The 17,946-nt window shown below is 38.0% G+C and overlaps 1 protein-coding gene across 3 annotated transcripts in view; it reads right to left on the bottom strand.

The window, feature by feature from the left end:
* Positions 1-17,946, bottom strand: part of ABCB11 (ATP binding cassette subfamily B member 11) — an 80,170-nt gene that overhangs the window by 32,283 nt on the left and 29,941 nt on the right. Inside the window, exons 10-17 of one of the 3 annotated variants that reach the window (XM_087434953.1) lie at positions 15,084-15,197; positions 12,886-12,996; positions 10,763-10,888; positions 9,120-9,323; positions 7,368-7,538; positions 6,658-6,859; positions 5,724-5,793; positions 1,497-1,599 (exon numbers count right to left, since the gene is read on the bottom strand). In XM_087434953.1, coding sequence (XP_087291079.1) covers positions 1,497-1,599; positions 5,724-5,793; positions 6,658-6,859; positions 7,368-7,538; positions 9,120-9,323; positions 10,763-10,888; positions 12,886-12,996; positions 15,084-15,197 — 1,101 coding nt within the window. Of the gene's footprint in view, positions 1-1,496; positions 1,600-5,723; positions 5,800-6,651; positions 6,860-7,367; positions 7,539-9,119; positions 9,324-10,762; positions 10,889-12,885; positions 12,997-15,083; positions 15,198-17,946 lie in introns of all 3 variants that reach the window. The other 2 variants (XM_014785878.2, XM_087434952.1) reach the window with 2 other exon arrangements.

Genomic DNA, 17,946 nt, shown 5'->3' on the forward strand with positions numbered 1-17,946 from the left:
TCTGTTAAACTCCATATATAATGCATCTTGTAGTTGTTAGTGGCAGCACCATGGACATAAATGAAACGCCCATTTTGAGAACTAGAAGAAGAGTTGAGTCCTTACTGGCAAGATGCAGTAAACAACCATGGTTGCTAAATATGTTTCTCTCACTGCAATTCATCCTGCTGCTTCTGAGAAAAAGTGTTCTTCTATGAAATTTATTTAAACCAACTCTATTAGATACTGAGACCTCTATTTATTCATTATTAACATGTGACAACTGAAAGAGAGCCTTAACAATCCTTCTGTCATAGTCACAAGATCATAAATAGTACTGTACTTTTTTCGAAATTTGTCATTGTGAATCAATGTTTATAATTACTTCCAAAATGAATTCTCATGTTCAAAATTTTTTACGACAAATTGAAATTACATCATGCGTAACGGATGTGCTTGTAATTGAAATATCCTCTGACTTATTTGCTTTGATAAATCTTGTGGTTTGGACTTTATTTTATTGTAGAAATTCAATTTTTCATCCTAGTTTTAAAATATCCTGATGTCCTACTAGGCTCGGGGCACTGGGGTAGATGCCCAAGTTGATACAAGCACAAATAATATATAGTCATTAACTTTAAGAAGCTCATAATTTGGTAAGGGGATAAGATAACATGTCCTCAAATAAGGCTCAATAAGAAAATTGCTATGAAAAGATTCAAACGAAGAATAATGGGGGATAGAAAGTGAAAGCATCAGGGCTGAAGAATGAGGTGTGGTGATTAAGAAAGGCTTTGAGGGTGAGAGATGGTCTCCTTGTGTGAAAGTTAGACTGTGCCCACAACAGCTTTGATACCTGCATCCTTATCAAGAAAGTTTTATATGGCTATATGTGTTGATTCCTCTCCTATCTCTTCAATTTTTGTGTCATTTTGAATTACGTTAAAATTAATAGTGTTAATTTTAAACACATCCTAAAACATTTACTATAAAATTGTATGAAGTAAACAGATGTCCATAAGACCAAATCAGCCCCCATTAATTCAAAATTTGTGATAACTTGTATAAAGGCTAGCCTTATCAAATACCTTTGTTGATCAAACACTTTTGGCAATTACAATTTAAGAAAGAGATTTAAAAATAAGGGAAAAAAATGTTTTCAGATATCCTTAAAAACTTTAAAAGGGTACCAAGATAATCAAATACTCCGCTAGATACATGTAATTTCCCTGTGTTTATTTCAATGGATGGTCTAAGAATTACTAATTAACAAAAACTCTAGTTTTTGTTACCATGTATTCTTAAAAGCAGTTAATTTAAACCTGTTTCTTTTAAAATATTGTGTAAAATTTAGAGTTTTCATCATGTCCTAATGGGTTCTCCCATTTAGTCTGACTCAGTAAACTTTTACTAGATATAGGCCTTGAAAACTCATACAGGATTCTCAGGTTTAAAGGGCATACAATAATCCCCAGAAGAGACTTCTTCCATTCCCCCATGAGCGACTGGTGCCTGACCTTTCTGTCTTCTTCATGAGTAGACTTATGATTTACAACAGCTAATGGAGGTTCATGTGCCAGGTAAGAAAGCTGAGACTTGGAACGTTGCCGGATGGAAGCTCTGTAAATAGAAAGATGAAAGAGTCTGTAGATGGTGGGCAGGCTGGAACAGGACTCAACTGGTGTCCAAGTTTATATCACATGTGTCAAATAAACAGAAATGTTTGCTAGGGCACATGGTAACCAGAAAAAGGAGCTTCCTAGTTAGGTTTGACAGACCTCTTCTTAGGGCAAAGCTAATCAGGTTGGTTGCTCTGGGCCCCAAGCTAGACCCTGTTTCAGAGTGTACTCAAGAAGGGAGGAAGAGAAGGGGGGCCAAGTTGTCCCACTAGTCCACCAAAAAAAAGATTGAAGACTCAAATCCATTCCAAATCCTCATAGTACTGCTGATTGCTGTAATGGCAGTGGTCCATTGCCTCTACCTCCCTTCTGGTTGTAGGTTATAGCTTTGATCTCTCTCTCTCTCTTTCTCTCTCTCTGTCTATACCTGATGTTTACTTTAGTATAATGCTACTCCGATACAAATGAGCAAGTAGGATGAAATAGAGCCCCTAGTGAGATTTTCCCCAGGCTATATACCATCCCTAGGGATGCATTTAGTTAACAAATATCTTACTGAAATATAATTTAGCTTATACATATACATTTAGCATATTCATATACATATGAATATGAATAAATATATTTAGCTTAATTCATTCATTCATTCATTCATTCATTCAACAGAGGCTTATTGGACACTTACAACATACAAAGCAATGCCAGGTGCTGTGAGGCATAGAAAGACTGGTCAGTCACAGACTTCTCCTTCAAAGAACTTAAAATCTTATAGATGAGCAACGTGTGTACCCAACCTTGATGTAAGGAAGAATGAGGTAAATGCTGTAAGGCAGGTTTGAATAAAGAAATGTATGGCAGGTGTTACCATGAAAGGCTTTGTGGAAGAGATGGCTAAGGTGGGATTTGGGTATTTGTAGGCTAGAGGGAAGAGCATTTATGACTGAGAGAACAGTGTAAACAGAAGCATGGAGACAGGAGAAAACAGGGTTACTAGTACAGTAAGTACAGGATAGATATGGGAAGTGATTGGTTCAGGTTGCTTTGTTTTTTTTCCTTAGATTTTTTGGGACGGAGACTCCTACTCTCCTCTAAGTTAAACTTGAAAGAATATGGCACTGGGAGCTGCTGGCAATTATGTTGAGACCCTTAAAGAGAAAAGCTTCCTGAAAAATGAAGCCAATAGTGAACAAAACGAGAGTTGAGAAGGGAAGAGGGGGAATCTATATGTATCTTGGAAGTATCACTGAAGTCCCAGCCTTGCCTGAAGCCAAAGCATCCTTGGACTATTTAGTTATGTTAACAGATTCTCTCCCTTTAAAGGTTAGACCAGGTTGGGTTAGGTTTCTAGTTATTTGCAAATAGAGTCTTAAGTGTGAGAGGCAATGCTGAAGACTTGAGAGGAGGGAAGTTACATTATCAAAGCACTTAATCTGAAGTAATATGTTGTCGAGAGAGATGTTAGAGAGTAGGAGACCTGCATCAACTGTTTTAGTGCAATCTAGATGGAACCATTCCCAAGTCTCTCTCTGTCATTTGTATTTAGGTGAGATTAGACTAAAACTATTATCAAGGTGGTGCATGTCTGTTATATATACTCATCTAGCCTTCTTGTGAAGGCAGTAACACATCAACCTAATTATTTTAATTTGTTCCCACATTCTGTTAATGGCATTGCCATCCTCTTAGTCACCCAGGTTCAACAAGGCACATTTATCTCAAGTCTTCTGTCTTCCTTGTTCTTGCACATTCAAACTGTTGCCAGGTCTCATTATGATCAGGCATAAAGCCACTCCTCACTCCTACTCCCTGCTACCAAACTGGCCTCTGGGACACTCCAGTTCCCTCCCATTAGACCTGAAACTCTACAACAACAGAGTCGTTTCTTAGGGTTAGGTAAGTAAGGTCAAGTTGTCTTCTCCAGAAGGTGTGAGGAGTAGGCATACGCCAACTGGAGGGAGCAGAGTGCATGACAGGGCTGAGACTTAAGGTCATGGACCTAAAAAGCAAACCCAGAGCCTTGGAAGCCAAAGTAGGTGTATGTGGAGAAGGAGAGGGCATCAAAATATAGTTGATTACCTCCTAGTTCTGAGCATGGGAAGACCTAAATCCTTGTCCCCTCGGATTTCTACTATTTTAGTCTTATATTTCTTAAGTCTCTCTCTCTCTCCCTATTCCCCAAACCCTTCCACCTATCTAGCATAGGCTGTCCCAGTGAGACCACGGGCAGTAAGGGTGCTAGGCAGTTGCCCTACCTGCCATATGGTTTCCCCACCGCTCTACCATAAACACCCCTTTTCAGAAACCTATAGCATCTGCCTCTCCCTTTCTCAGAAGCTGTGTACCACTTCTCACTGCAAATAATAATTAATTCAGGGAATAAAAGCTCTGTCTCTCCCAACATTATTATTTAGAAAATTAATTACTGTTATCTATTAAATTGTCCTTGAACCTAAAATATATTACTAAAGAGGGGCTTAGCCATCAGAAAGACTGAAGCTAAGGAAATAACATACAAATTAACATTTCATTTAGTCATCTTTTAGCAAAATCTCTGTCAGCATACACAGTGAGATATTTTTAACAGACCTTCTTACTCAAACTTGTAAATCTTTCTCTGCAGGAGGTTAATAGCTACTTTCTGGGTATAGCTTGTATTTCTGGATTTCTCATCCTAGTCACCAAAAGGTAGAATTTGTGAGAACTAATAGCCAAATATGAAATGTTTATATTAAAAATGATTATCTGGTCCTAATAATGAACTGTAAGTAAAATACTTAGAACAAGGAGAATTTCGTTCATCTGAAAAGTTAAGAAATTATTTATTTTCTTGTTGACAGACCATGAGATACACGTCCTCTTCGCAACCTTTAACCTAGTGATAAAAAGAGATGCTGAGTCATTCTCTGTGTTTAAGAAGTTAGCTGGTATCTTCAGGTTGTGATTCTAATGGCCCTTATAATTTAATTTTTTTTATTCCAGTCAGAAAAACAAGATTAAATGTAATGCAAGATGTCTATAAAAATTGGCAATATTATTAGGCAATTGCCAGTCTCTTAGGCAATTTTTATAGCTTTTACTTTATAGAGTAACTTGAAGCTATTGCTTTATTATTTTCCAAATTCAATAAATTAATTAAAACTAGCATTTCTTGAAAATTTTCTGAATAGACCTGGTCTCAAAAGGAAAAATAAAGAACCCTAAGCATAAACTCAGTAAATTATTCTTTGAATATTAAAAATAAATAAATCTGTGTTTGAACTACTTGGAGCTGTTGCATGAATGTTTTATTTTAAACCTTTTTAACCATTTTTCAATGAACAATTCACTATCTTGAATGAGCAAGTCCTACAACTGAGCCTTTGCTCAGAGCACAGCCTTGAATTAAATGTCCTAGAAAAGGTAAGGACAATGGTAGAGAAATATGCTGTCAGCCCATTGCTTACCAATAGTCGCCTAACATGAAACAAAAATCTTGAATAACATTTTCACAAATACAGACAACTTCTCCTGTGTATTAAGAATTCCTCTAAATACACAAACTTTTTACATTGAAGGAACTATTTTATTGAAACTCTTAAACCAGGATGGAAGACTAAAAGTTACAGTCTTGCCATAGCATAGGCCAAAAGTGTGTTTTGAAAGTGAATACTCACATATTGATCCACAAAAAAACAAATGGTTCATGTTTAGGAAAATTCTCTTTAAGCATCAGAAAATACATTAGAAATATGTTGTAAATCTATTCCAGCTCAGTAGGTTAAAGAATGGAGCTAAAGACGTGAACTTGACCTTCACATAAGACAGTGCTTCATACCACAGGTAGCTTTGGGGACAAGACTCAACACAGAATTTTTAAAAAATTTTCCTTTCTAAGCTCAATAAACAACATTTTAAGTATAGAGCATCTCTATCATGACCCCATCCCCAATAAAGTTCAAATTAAAAATCTCCATGAACTGGAGACAGAAATGTCAGTATAGTAGCCAAGGATTCATTTACGTGTTCGTGTTACACTAGACCTGGGCTCTCCTTGTGGTACCTGAGATATTGCCTGAGGATCATAACTGCAGAGGGCTCCTAGGAAGAATTGAAAACTTTAAAACCTGCCCCATGGCTTGACCTTACCTTAAACTAGCCTGGTAGCTCCCTCTGCTAAAGGTCTGTTTTCTCTCAAGTAAGGCACCTTCAGTTTCGTCTTTTCCTGTTCAACACAACACAAGTGATTCCTTAGTGTATACAATAAGCAGAACCATATAACAATAAAATTATTTACTATGCTTGCCTAGCATATTGTTACTATGTCTGATGCTAAAACATTCTATTAACTTTAGTGCAGTAAATGAAACTCAGCACAAAAAATTTCAAAATACTCAGCAAGATTGAATCTTTTGAATTGTAGATAGTCTATCTGTTGTCAGCACAGAAATAGATATCCCATAGCTGCAGCCTAAATGAATCATAAAAAACTTAAAGGAAGCCCACTAGAAGTGGGAAAAAAATGATAGACACCAAATTTTTAAAAAATCTTTTCAGAATAAATCACGTGTTCAATGTCATCATACCCAATGGAGTTCACAAATCCAGATATGATATGGTAGAGAGAGTTTGAAGTGGTTGGTTAAGATAGGTTGGGATAAACCACCAAATGTGAAAATTCAGATTGAAAAAGAGAAGGTGCACTAGGGCCAGAAGTTATCTATCTACATCAGTGAAAATAAGCATAAAACTTTTTAGTCACTAATTCACTCAACCAATCAGAAGAGAGATCCTACTGTGTGCAGGACACTCTAGGAAGCCTCTCCTATTTGCAAAGTGCAGGAGGGAAAAGGGGAAGGAATTGAAAGTTCTTCCACAGAAGACCTGGGTTTTACTGTATGACTTGATCAAATAACTAAACCTCCTGAGTTTCTGTTCTTTTCTTTATCGTCTATATAATGCCTCCCAGGGCTGTGGGGAGAACAAACAAGACAGTGTATACTAAAATGCATTAATATCCATAAAGCGTTACATATGCTAACTATTTAGCATAATGTACAAGCATAATGGAAAAGACACTTGCCCTTTACGTCCTCTTCATTAAGAGCTTGATCTCCTTGACTTTGCAAAGTCAGCAGAGTGAAGTAAACTCCTTTCCTTTCCAACAATTCTTTATGGGTGCCTCTTTCCACTGCTGTACCATGTTGAAATCCAATAATGACGTCTGCGGCTCTGACTGTGGATAGGCGATGAGCGACTGAAATGATTGTGTGTCCATGCTGAATCTGCAAGAAGGTACAGTGAGCCATTAAATGAGACCGTAAGACAGAGCTAACTTTGACATTTGGATCATCTCAGAATCCACAGGTAAGTCAGAGCCTCAGTCCCTGGGAAAATCCTTAAAGAGGCCGTGTAGACATTAGAAAAGGCCAGCACACTTTCTCATGGTCATAAACACCATCACACATTGGTCCAGTTTCTGCTATTAATTAACAGCTAAAAACAAAAAAGGAAAAATTTTAAATCACATATTATAAGGTAGACTAAACAAGATTTTAAATGTGCAGCTTTTGGAAGCACATCATGCTGTCTTCTATTCAGCTGTGAGGAACATTGTAGCCAGTCAGTAATTTTTAGACAATCAAATTAGATACACTGACTCACGTAGTGTTTCTCTCTCTCTTTCTCTCTCCTCTCTCTGTCTCTCTCTCCTCTCTCAATGAGCTGTGTTTCCTACAGCAACACAAGCATTTCCACACGGACCTGTACAGTGAACTCAGACTTTCAACAAACCTTACTCAATGCCTCTTGCACCATGGCTTCACTCTCATTGTCCAGCGCTGAGGTGGCCATGTCCAACAGCAGGATCTTGGGGTTTCGGACAAGGGCCCTAGCAATGGCTACTCTTTGTTTCTGGCCGCCACTCATCTGGCCTCCTCCCTCTCCAACAAGAGTGTCGAATTGCTAGGAAGAAGATGACATCAGTAATGAAAAGGAAGAATTTGATGGCTCCTGACACTGCTCCATTATGAGGTCCTTTCTAGCTTCCTCCTCAAGCATGAATTTTCACGGGTCCAACTTTCACTGAAAGAAATACCCTTTCCTGAAACAGCTTATTGTCTAATCGATATTTGTGTGTAAGGTAAAGAAATTGATTTATTCTTTCATTCCCAGGTTCACTGGGCTGTATAAATGTTTCTCTTTAGCTCAGCTACAAATAAAATGTTTCCACTAAAGTAAAAGTTGATCAGGGTCCCGAAAATCCATATTAAAGGATTAAAGCATGTATCAAATCCTTGTCTCTTTTCTCTAGCTAGACAACACAGCAAAATGCAATGCTAACACTGTCTCTATACCATGAACAAAAGCTCACACTAGCTTTATAATCATTACCATCGACAGCAAATAGTTGCTGAGTATCGTGCATGTCTAGCATTACGTTGGCATCTCACAATGAGGCATTGTTGTCAGACTCTTATTTTGCTTATTATTAGCCAACATGAGTTGAGCACCTACCATGTATAAAGCATGGAGCTGAGCTCTTTACACATATCATCTCATTTAGTCCTCACAGATGCCCCATGATGTAGGTACTGCTGTTCTCCTCGATTGGAAATGCTGGGGTGTAAGGGGTAAAGTAACTTGCCCAAGTTCATAAAGCTTGCAAGTGGAGAAGCTGGGACTTGTATGGAGGCAGTCTGATTCTAAAGCTTTATACGCTTTAACCACTAGACTATATCACACACAGCTGCAATCCTATTCAGGTAATTTAGAAGGCCGAAGAGGAAGCGTTCTAGAGCACTGACTCTGGAGCCAGACCACCCGGGTGTGAACTTTGTCTCTCCTTCCTTGAGCAAGTTATTTGACCCCTGGGAACCTCAGTTCTCCATCTATAGACAGGGATAATAATAGTAGCTGCCTGACAGGATGCTTGTGAGGGTTAAATGAGTTAATAGATGTAAGGTGCTTAAGACAGTGCCTGGTACGTAGTAAGCACTATATATGTGTTAACTAGTAATAATAACTCTTCTTGGATGTAGCAGACCATTGGCCACAAAGTCCATATAAGTATGCTATAAGTATAAGGAGCTGGTTTCTGTTGTCGTTGTTTAAAATGAAGATAAATGCGGAATTGTTTAATATGTGGGATGCAGTACTGAGGACACAATATTAGCTGCCTAAGCACAAGAAAATTAAAGAACAGTGACAATGGTAGACATCAAAAAAACATTGTGCAAGTTACTGCCACATGACAAATTTATCATCTGCATAGAAAAATGCTTAATAGATGGAATAAGGAAATTGTATATATGTCAAAGGGAGCTTTTAAAAGAAAGTTCCCCAGTTTGCTAGATTTTTAATATAGTAACAACATGTTTTCAGACAAAGGGGAAAACTCATGGTACATTTCCAGGCATGAAAGTAAAACACGACATTAAGAGTTTAATGATCTAGGATTCAAACGAAAAGAAATGCATATTATTGTGTGACTTTTTTCCTCCTATGACTTCTGGGTTTCCCTCTGGAATGAGAGGCTAGGGGTACCTGTGGCAGGTCCATGATGAAGTTGTAGGCGTTGGCTTCCTTGGCAGCTCGGATTATATCTTCCATCGTTGCATCTTCTCTGCCATAGCGAATATTCTCTGCAATGGTGGTGGAAAACAGAACGGGTTCTTGCTCCACTATGCCAATCTGAGCTCTAAGCCACTGAATGTTAAGAGAGCGAATGTCATGGCCATCCAAAGTCACCTGGAGAACAGGAGCAGAACATCACATCTCTTAGACCCCTTCTGAATCGTAATACTATGGTGTACTTGACCTACAAGGAGAAAAAATAGAGACTGACAAAATTGTAACAGAAACTATTCCTCTTGTACTGTGGTTGTTAATATAAGGATGACAATATATAATTGAAATCAAGTATAGCTGTAGGAAAATTCATTGCAGAAACACAAATGATGTAAAGGTCACTTGATTTAACACTATTGGTCCAGGAATGGAAAAGTTTCAATTCCTCATTAAATAGTAGAGTCAGTTATTTACCATACTTTGAATATTTTTATTATCTTTTGACTTGTGACCAAAAATGGACTTCAAAAGGATACAATGACAATAAGTAATGATCCTTATCTTGTATATGTGTTTTATAGTAAAATCTTACTTTCTGGCCAGATTCATCAAATAACATTTTGCTGTTCAAAAGCAATTGAAAGTGTAAGCAGCATGAGCAAATAAAAATTACTATTAGCAAAAACATGAAAATTTTACATCAAGAAACCATGATTTCTATATATTCAGAGTGTAGTTATGGTGGTATATAGTAGAGAATACCCAATCCGAGAATGAAATATCTGTGAAAAAGGAAAACTCGATTATGTCTGCCATGTCAGTGTAACAGTACGTGCATTACAGAAACTCGTTGCATTGAAGCCATTTAATATACGGTCAAATGATTCTATCTCAAGGCATCAAGGAGATGTTGGCAAGAATGATTTTGAGACAGAGTGAAAAGAGCATAGCCTTTGGCATCCAACAGACCTGGGTTTAAACCTGGGGCAAGTCTCAATCTCTCTATTACTCTCTGCTTCCTCATTTCTAAAATGGGCATATTTACCTTTGGGGATCATTGTGAAAGTAAGTAACCAGTTTTATAAAGTACTTGACATATAATATGTAATGAATAAATGCCAATTATTAATATTTATTTTCTTAGTTTCAGTCTATGTTTATAGTCAAATAAACACAAGGAAAAAGAGACCACATAGTTTGTGAAATTATGTATATATTTTTTTAAACCTAACTTCTCCAAGTAGTAATCAAGAGCTGTTTTCTGTGAATTCTAGCCATGTGAGGTTTCCTATCTTTAGCATTTGGAGAACTTTAGGAAACAATAATGATTATGTCACAATGTGAAGAAAGAAATGGAAATGTTAGTTCAATGAAGAGGCAGCAATACCATTTTGAATATATCTGCACATTCAGTTGCATCACTGAGTGAATGGGTTGGTAATTCACTGAACATGACCACTATGCAGGGAATTAGTCCAGTCAATTCAGTCAAAACTCATTAAGTCAACTACACATGTCAGGATGGTCTTAGTGTATGCTAGGCCTTTGTGCTTGACCACTATATCATCATTTGCAATCTCCTGTCTCCATGTATTGAAAAGTTTCTGGAAGACACACACCATGCCTTCACTGGGGTCATAGAATCGCTGAATGAGCTGTAGTGTTGTGCTTTTCCCAGCTCCACTGGATCCCACCACAGCTGTCATTTCCCCTGATTTAACGACCATGCTGAGGTTATTTAAAATCTATGGAGAAAAAAAAAGAACAATGTTCAGATTGTCAGCAATTAGGCTACAAGTTAGGATGCTTTGTGAAGACACCATGTATCTATTTGGTTATGCCCCCAAAGCGATATCCATCGATATCCTTCAATAACCAGTAAATCAGTAAACAGTGCCTAGGATGAGGTTTTAGTATTTAGCACATCAGTTATTATTTAACTGATAGCTGCAGCCAACAAATAAAATGTTGTGTTGTAACATTACTGAAATAAATAAGTCATGCTAACTTTTAAAAGTATATTTCAGAATCTAATTTAAAACACTTCTGAAATACTAGGACACCCCAGGGAGACTGTCTCGATTAGTTGAGGGAAGAAAGCCATTTAGTCAGAAATATAATACTAATTTACTGATCACAGATTAATAATAAACCAATTTGCAAATTTTAAGCTGTCATATACTTGTATCGTGTACGAAAATACTACTTGAATAACTTTACCTGACAAACGTTTGTGGTGTTTGCTAGCTACAAAGCACTGTTAAAGGCAGGGACTGAACGCTGAGAAGTCTGGACGAACAAGAAACTAATTCATAACGATCGGTTGGATATTTTCACCACTTCAGTGGTGATTTTTGTACTTACTATGTAAAGGTGGTTTGGGGTCCTCTATGTGACAAAATCTCACGTGTCTTTCATTTCACACAAGAGAATCAGGCTTGCAAATACATTTCCACTCACTGGACTGTATAGGACTGTAAGCTCCCCCAGGGCGGGCAGGCATCGAGTGTACTTTTTTATATTATAGCCCCAGTACAATGTAGCGCCTAGCAGAGCTAAATACTTACTCATGAGATGAATGAAGAATATTTATGGGTCTAAGTAAGAAGATTTTACTAAAACAAACTTAGGTATTGGGAATAGAAGATAAAACAGAAATGAAATAAATGTGTTTCAATTCAACCAGTATTTGTTGAACAGCTATTATGAGTTGGTTCTGAACAGATATTATAAAGGACTTTTTTAGCCATCCATTCAAAAGTCTTTACTGAGGGACTACTATCTTATGATTTATATTTCACAAAGCACTTTTACATATGTTATGACATTTAAAGTTTACATACATATGTGATATATAACATTAATCAAAAAGATACCTTAGAAATGTAATCAGAATATACATATGTCCCTATGTTATGTATATGTATGGTGTATGTGCATGTGTATATATATATTTACCTACATTATAGGCATGTAGTATCAGAATTAAGTTGCATGGGATTCAGTTCTGTGCGGATAACAGAAATATTATTAAGAAAGGGTGGCTAGAGATAGTCTGTTAAAAATGAAGAATAAGTCTCATTTCAAAGCCAATTCATTCAGGGGGAGTAGATCCTAATTTTCCTATAGAGTGATTGCCTTGAAAGATACTTGCTCAGCAGGTGCAGGAAAACTGTACATTTTCTTCACCACATGCCCGGGACAATCACCTAGTACAAGGCGCGGGAGCATAGTATCACAAGATTACCTTTCCTCCAAGGACGGACCTAGTGACCATTGTGAAGGTACAGACGGGAAGTACAAAACGACAAAGACAGCACCTTTCCTTTGCCACTTCAGGCCCTACCCACTGAGCGTGCTCCGCCTTCTGCAGTCTCTAAGGAGGTGGTTGACAAAGCTGTACTTCTTGATTGTTCTGCTTGCCTTGCAGTTTATTTAGCTTGTGCTTACAACGACAGGACTTGCCACTCATTTCAACAGAGCATCACAGTTGACCTCACCTGAATGTGTGCCAGACTGCGTTCCTGGCAGAGGGATTTGCACATTATTATTATCACAAAGGACTGTGGTAGGTCACCTGAGAAAAGACACAACACCTGAGGACACATCTGGATAAACATGCTTCTGTTCCTTGTTCCTGGAAACTGAGTCATGCTTCGGAAAAACAAGTAATTTGTGGCTCTGGAAATGACTCACCAAAGAAGAAAATGCCATTGTTCCTGGGGAAAAGATTGGCACTTACCTTCACCTCTGGTCTGGAAGGATAGTAGAAGGTCACATTATGGAACTCAATTTCACCCTTAATTCGATCCAACTTGTAACCATCTTCTGACATGCAGTCGATGATGGGTTTCTGGAGTGGAATATAAAAGGGATACAGCAACTACATGTATTATATGTATTTACTGTCCATCTCAGTTTGAATTTACTCATAAAACAGAACAATAAGCAGGTAAAACATTTCAGAGCTATGCTAAAGATAAGTTACTTTCACATTAAATAATTATTAATAATAATAATAATACCATTTATTGAGATATTAATATGGGATATATTACTATATATTAATAGCATTAATATATTACATTACATATATGATATATTGATATTTAATCAAGCATACACAAATAATTAATATGATTAATTATAATTAATATAAAATATGTCAATTAATATATAGTATTATTACATTAGTAAATGCAATTTAATGCTTTATTATTTATTGATACAATACTATGACATACTATTATATTATTACATAATAATATAATATATAGTATTGACATAATTAATATATTAGTATATAATATATTAATATTATTATGAATTGTTATATTATTAAGATATCATGGAAGACAATGTACAACGTGTTTTAACATGCTTTTCTTGATTTATGTAATTGTCACTCTAACCTAACTAGACATTTTTTCGCTTGAGGAAGTAGAGGAGTCTCAGAAAGCTTCAATAGTTTGCCTAAGGCCACATACAACTAGTCAACCAAGCTGGGGTCCAGTAGTACTCTACATTTGAGTATCTATTGTAGACGATGATTAAAAGTAACTGAATATCCTCAAGTGGTGTCTTCAAATACTACCAACTTTCAACTGATATGCTGAATTTCACCTCTGTTGTTGTTAGTAGTGAGCCCCTAGAACATAACCATTCCAGTTAATCAGACAAGAGTGAGGGCCATCTCCTGCTACCAGAACACTTTACGGTCAGCTTCTTCCCTCTTCCACACTAGTGAGAGAAATTCGTCATCATATCTCTATTTGAGGCTATAGTGTAATCTACTTTCTTCTTCTTGGGTCTCTAGTAAAGATAATAAAATAATTTTTAAATGTCTTAATTGTTTCTAAAAAGCTTCAGGGGTGTTTTCAACTCATCATCTTATTTGAGCATATAAGAACCCTAAAAATGGGGTAGAATTTGAATTGCTCAACATTTCTGTGTGGTTTTCAACAACCTCTTTATACTCCAATATATGAAACCCCAAAATATAAGACAGATATAGTGATGAGCAGTTTTCTCAGGCAGGTAATAGCCTCATTGTTTAACAAAAAATACTTATGGTTTAGGGGACCCACGAAGCACCTCTGGATTTCCAGGGCTCCTAACTCTTAGCCCAGGGCATTTTTTCAGAGAGGAAGAACAATATATTGCCATCTTCCACCTTCTGTTCTTGGATTTTGACTCTCTAGCTTGACCACCAATGTGTTGCAATAGATTAACCAGGAAAATCTCAGCCAGGCTACCAGGGTCCTTTACAAGCTTGTAAAGACTTTCTGTCACATTTAGAGGATAATCCAATCTTATGAACCTGGCCTTAAAGTCCTGCATGATCTGGCCCCTTCCAATCTCTCCAGCCTCTGTCCCTTGTTCACTCTGTTCAGTCACACCAACTGAAATTTAGTCCTTGTTTTAGTTCCTTGAACTCACTAAGCCCTTTTCCAACCTGGAGGTCTCTCTTCTCTGAATACCCTCCGTGCTCTCACCTCCCTGCACCACTCCTCCCCCCAGGTCCCCTTTGCATGGCTGATTCCCCTTCTTTGCTTCTCAGCTCAAATATTACATGTTCCAAGATGACGTCACCATCACTCAATTTAAAGACTCCTTCCCCCACCCCAATTACTGTCACCTTGACCTATTTTATTTCCTTCATTGTACTTATGACTGTCTAATATTTTCTTTCTTTGACTGTGCCTACTTCTTTATTGCCTGTTTCTCAGTATGGTATGAGAGCAGGGGCCTTATTTGTTCTATTTCACTCTTGCTCTCCCAACTCATAATGGAGTCTGGCTCCTAACAGCACCTATTAAGTATTGTTGAATTAAGAATTGTGATAGCTCCTCATATTTTTTTAACATTGAGGGTAAATTCCTCAGAAGTTCATTCCTCTCCCCACCCCCAACCTGCTAATGGCCTTTACTTCCTACATACCCGGTCTATTGTTTCAAAAATGCTGGTGGCCGCTGCACGTCCAGTTGCAAAGGCTTCCAAACAAGAAGACATATTGCCAAGATTTAAAGCTCCTACTACGACACCAAGGAAAATCTGAAATGAAAAGAGATAGACATCGTTTTCATGTGTTTTTGTCAATTCGTCAATAGTGCTCACTATCGTTTGGACTATGCATGTAAACTCGGGGATTTCTCAGAAACACTCTTGCGTGGGAATTTGAAAGCTAAGTAGCTCTTTGGAAACACGTGGAATAGTTTTTGTTCTGTAAGGCATCTCCAATTTTTCTACTGATTTAAAAGACTACATTATTTTTGGCTGAATATCACTCTTCTACAAAGAACATGTTTTGAAATGAGTAAGAGGTCTAAGCAAGGCAGCTTGTAGACATAGAGTGGGTTAGAACAGTGAGATGATAATTTGATTCATTACATAAACAGCCTTATAATGGTTTTCTGGTTAAAGGGTCACTGAAAACAATAAAAACACTACCGTTAGCTTGACTGTCTGAGACACTGGTACATGCAATGCTGATCTGGTACTACTCTACTACCACTACACCACTACTAGCATAATAATAACAATAATAATAAGATATGTTCCTAAGTGCTTTACCTGCATTACTTCATTTAATTCTTACACTAGAAGAGGAAACCGAGGTGTATGGAGGTTACCTAACTTACCCCTATGTCACAACATGTATTAAGTGGTAGAGCAGTATTTGTACCCAGGTTCTTGACTGACGCTCTTTCTAGCTCCCAGGCTCATCTGCTGCTGACTGCATGCAGGTGGAGTGACCAGATTCCTGTGCAGAGCTGGGAAGCTATCCTTTGACTCACCAACCCAGCCATCTCGCTAAGTTAGGGGAAGCCTGCCTAATCAGTACCAGATATTCCTGGCAAATAGCACTCTGTTTATTAAGAGGCAATGAGGCAATTCCTTAGATTGGCCTCTAGGAGGAACACAAGACTCCTTCTCCCCACCCCTTCAACCAAAGAATGGGTGCTAGTCACATGACTCCCATGGAGGATGTTTCATTGGCCACCATCTAGTGGGGACTGGAGTTATTTGCTGAGCTAAAGGTTGGCTTCTGTGGGAATGTTATCTTTTTCAGGTAACCAAATGATCTTAGTCTGTGGTGGTTTCCACGTAATCAAATGATCCTAGTCTGTGGTGGTTTCCATGTAATCAAATGATCCTAGTCTGTGGTGGTTTCCATGAGCTGGATTCTCCCACTGGTTATATCACATCGGGGCTAAATACTCCTGACTCTCTCCCCACTCTCTTTATTCCTTATGGCCTGACCATGGGGCCTCTCAGAGCCTTCCAGCCATCTCCCTCCCTCTCCAGTAACCTTTACATTCCACACATCAGGATGACATGGGCCAGGCCCCTTTTTCCTTCTCCTTGAATTCCCTACTCTATCTATGGGGACAAACATCTTCTATTCGTCTGCCCTTCTTGTTCCTGTCCTTAATTACAGCAGGTAATTCCTCCCACGGGCACATTAATCTTTCAAGCCCCAGTTTCTTTATCTGTAACACAAGGATGATGATAGCATATGCCTCATGAAATTGTGATGAGGATTAAATGAGATAATATGTGTAAAGGTGATTAATTGAATGCCAGCCACATAAATAATAGTGATGATGATGATGAAAGAAATGAGATTCTACACCTAGGAAGTGATAAGACGAACAGATAGAACAATATTTGTGGTCTAATTTGGGTTAAGACCACCTTCACCAGAGATCTTCCTACCTGAGCAAAGAAAGTCTTCCCCACATCCTAGATCAGGGGTCAGCAAATATTTTCTGTAAAGATCCAGATAGTAAATATTTTAGGCTTTTCAGGCCATATGGGCTCTGAAATAACTGGTATTCAATTTTGTTATGTAGCACAAAAGCAGCTATAGACAACAGTAAAGAAATGATTGTGGCTGTGTTCCAGTAACACTTTATTTACAAATACAGACAGCAGGCTGGATTTGGCTTGTGGGCTATAGTTTGCTAACCCCTGGTCTAGATTCTAGACTAATTCACTAGGGGCCTAAACTGATGTTTGGGGTCAAATCTTTGCTCAGCCTGGCCTTGCAAGCACTACCTCAAGCAAACGTCTCTCTCAGAGTTCTTAAGCGAAGAATGAGTGAGACAGGACAGAGGCACATACCTAATACCGTCACAGTAGCTAGCACACATCCCAATAGACCTTCAGTTCTCACCCCAAATATCACACTCTTTAGGCCTGTGAACAGTAGTGTGGGAAGAGGGAGGGCAAGAGAGACTGCTTGGGGACAATCTGTCTGTGGGTGTGCTGTGCTGGAGAAAAGGGGACCAGTGGCCTCTTGGAAGATGGATTCAGAGGTAGGAAAACAGTGGTTAATGGATCAGGCCCTAGAGTCACAGAGACCTGAGTTCAAATCCCTCTCTATGCCACTTGGCACATATTTCTCAACCACATGGCTCTGTTTCATTTTTAAGTGGTAGTATGATGACATCAATTACAGAATGAAGTTGTGAGTATTATATATGGTAATTGTATTAAATACCCCACTCAGCGCTTGACAACTTGTACACCCTGAACAGTCTACTCTCTATTACTGCTAGGTGTGATTTTTTATTATTGGGTCCCGAAACTAAAGAGGGGCATGAAAGAGCAGCCTTCTGCACCATTCAGTTCCCATTCATCTTTTTTGTCTGTGTACAAGTGATACTAATTACAGTCTTTATGTGAACTACTTACCATTTACGCCCAATTACCATGCGGCCATAATGATTTTGTGCATCACAAAATGTGTTAGATTAACCTAGTTGTTAATTAGTTTAGTGGATTAAAAACGGTCAAC

Source organism: Ceratotherium simum, chromosome 9 (assembly GCF_057802395.1).
Source record: "Ceratotherium simum simum isolate JZ-2026a chromosome 9, ASM5780239v1, whole genome shotgun sequence".
Lineage (NCBI taxonomy): Eukaryota > Metazoa > Chordata > Mammalia > Perissodactyla > Rhinocerotidae > Ceratotherium > Ceratotherium simum.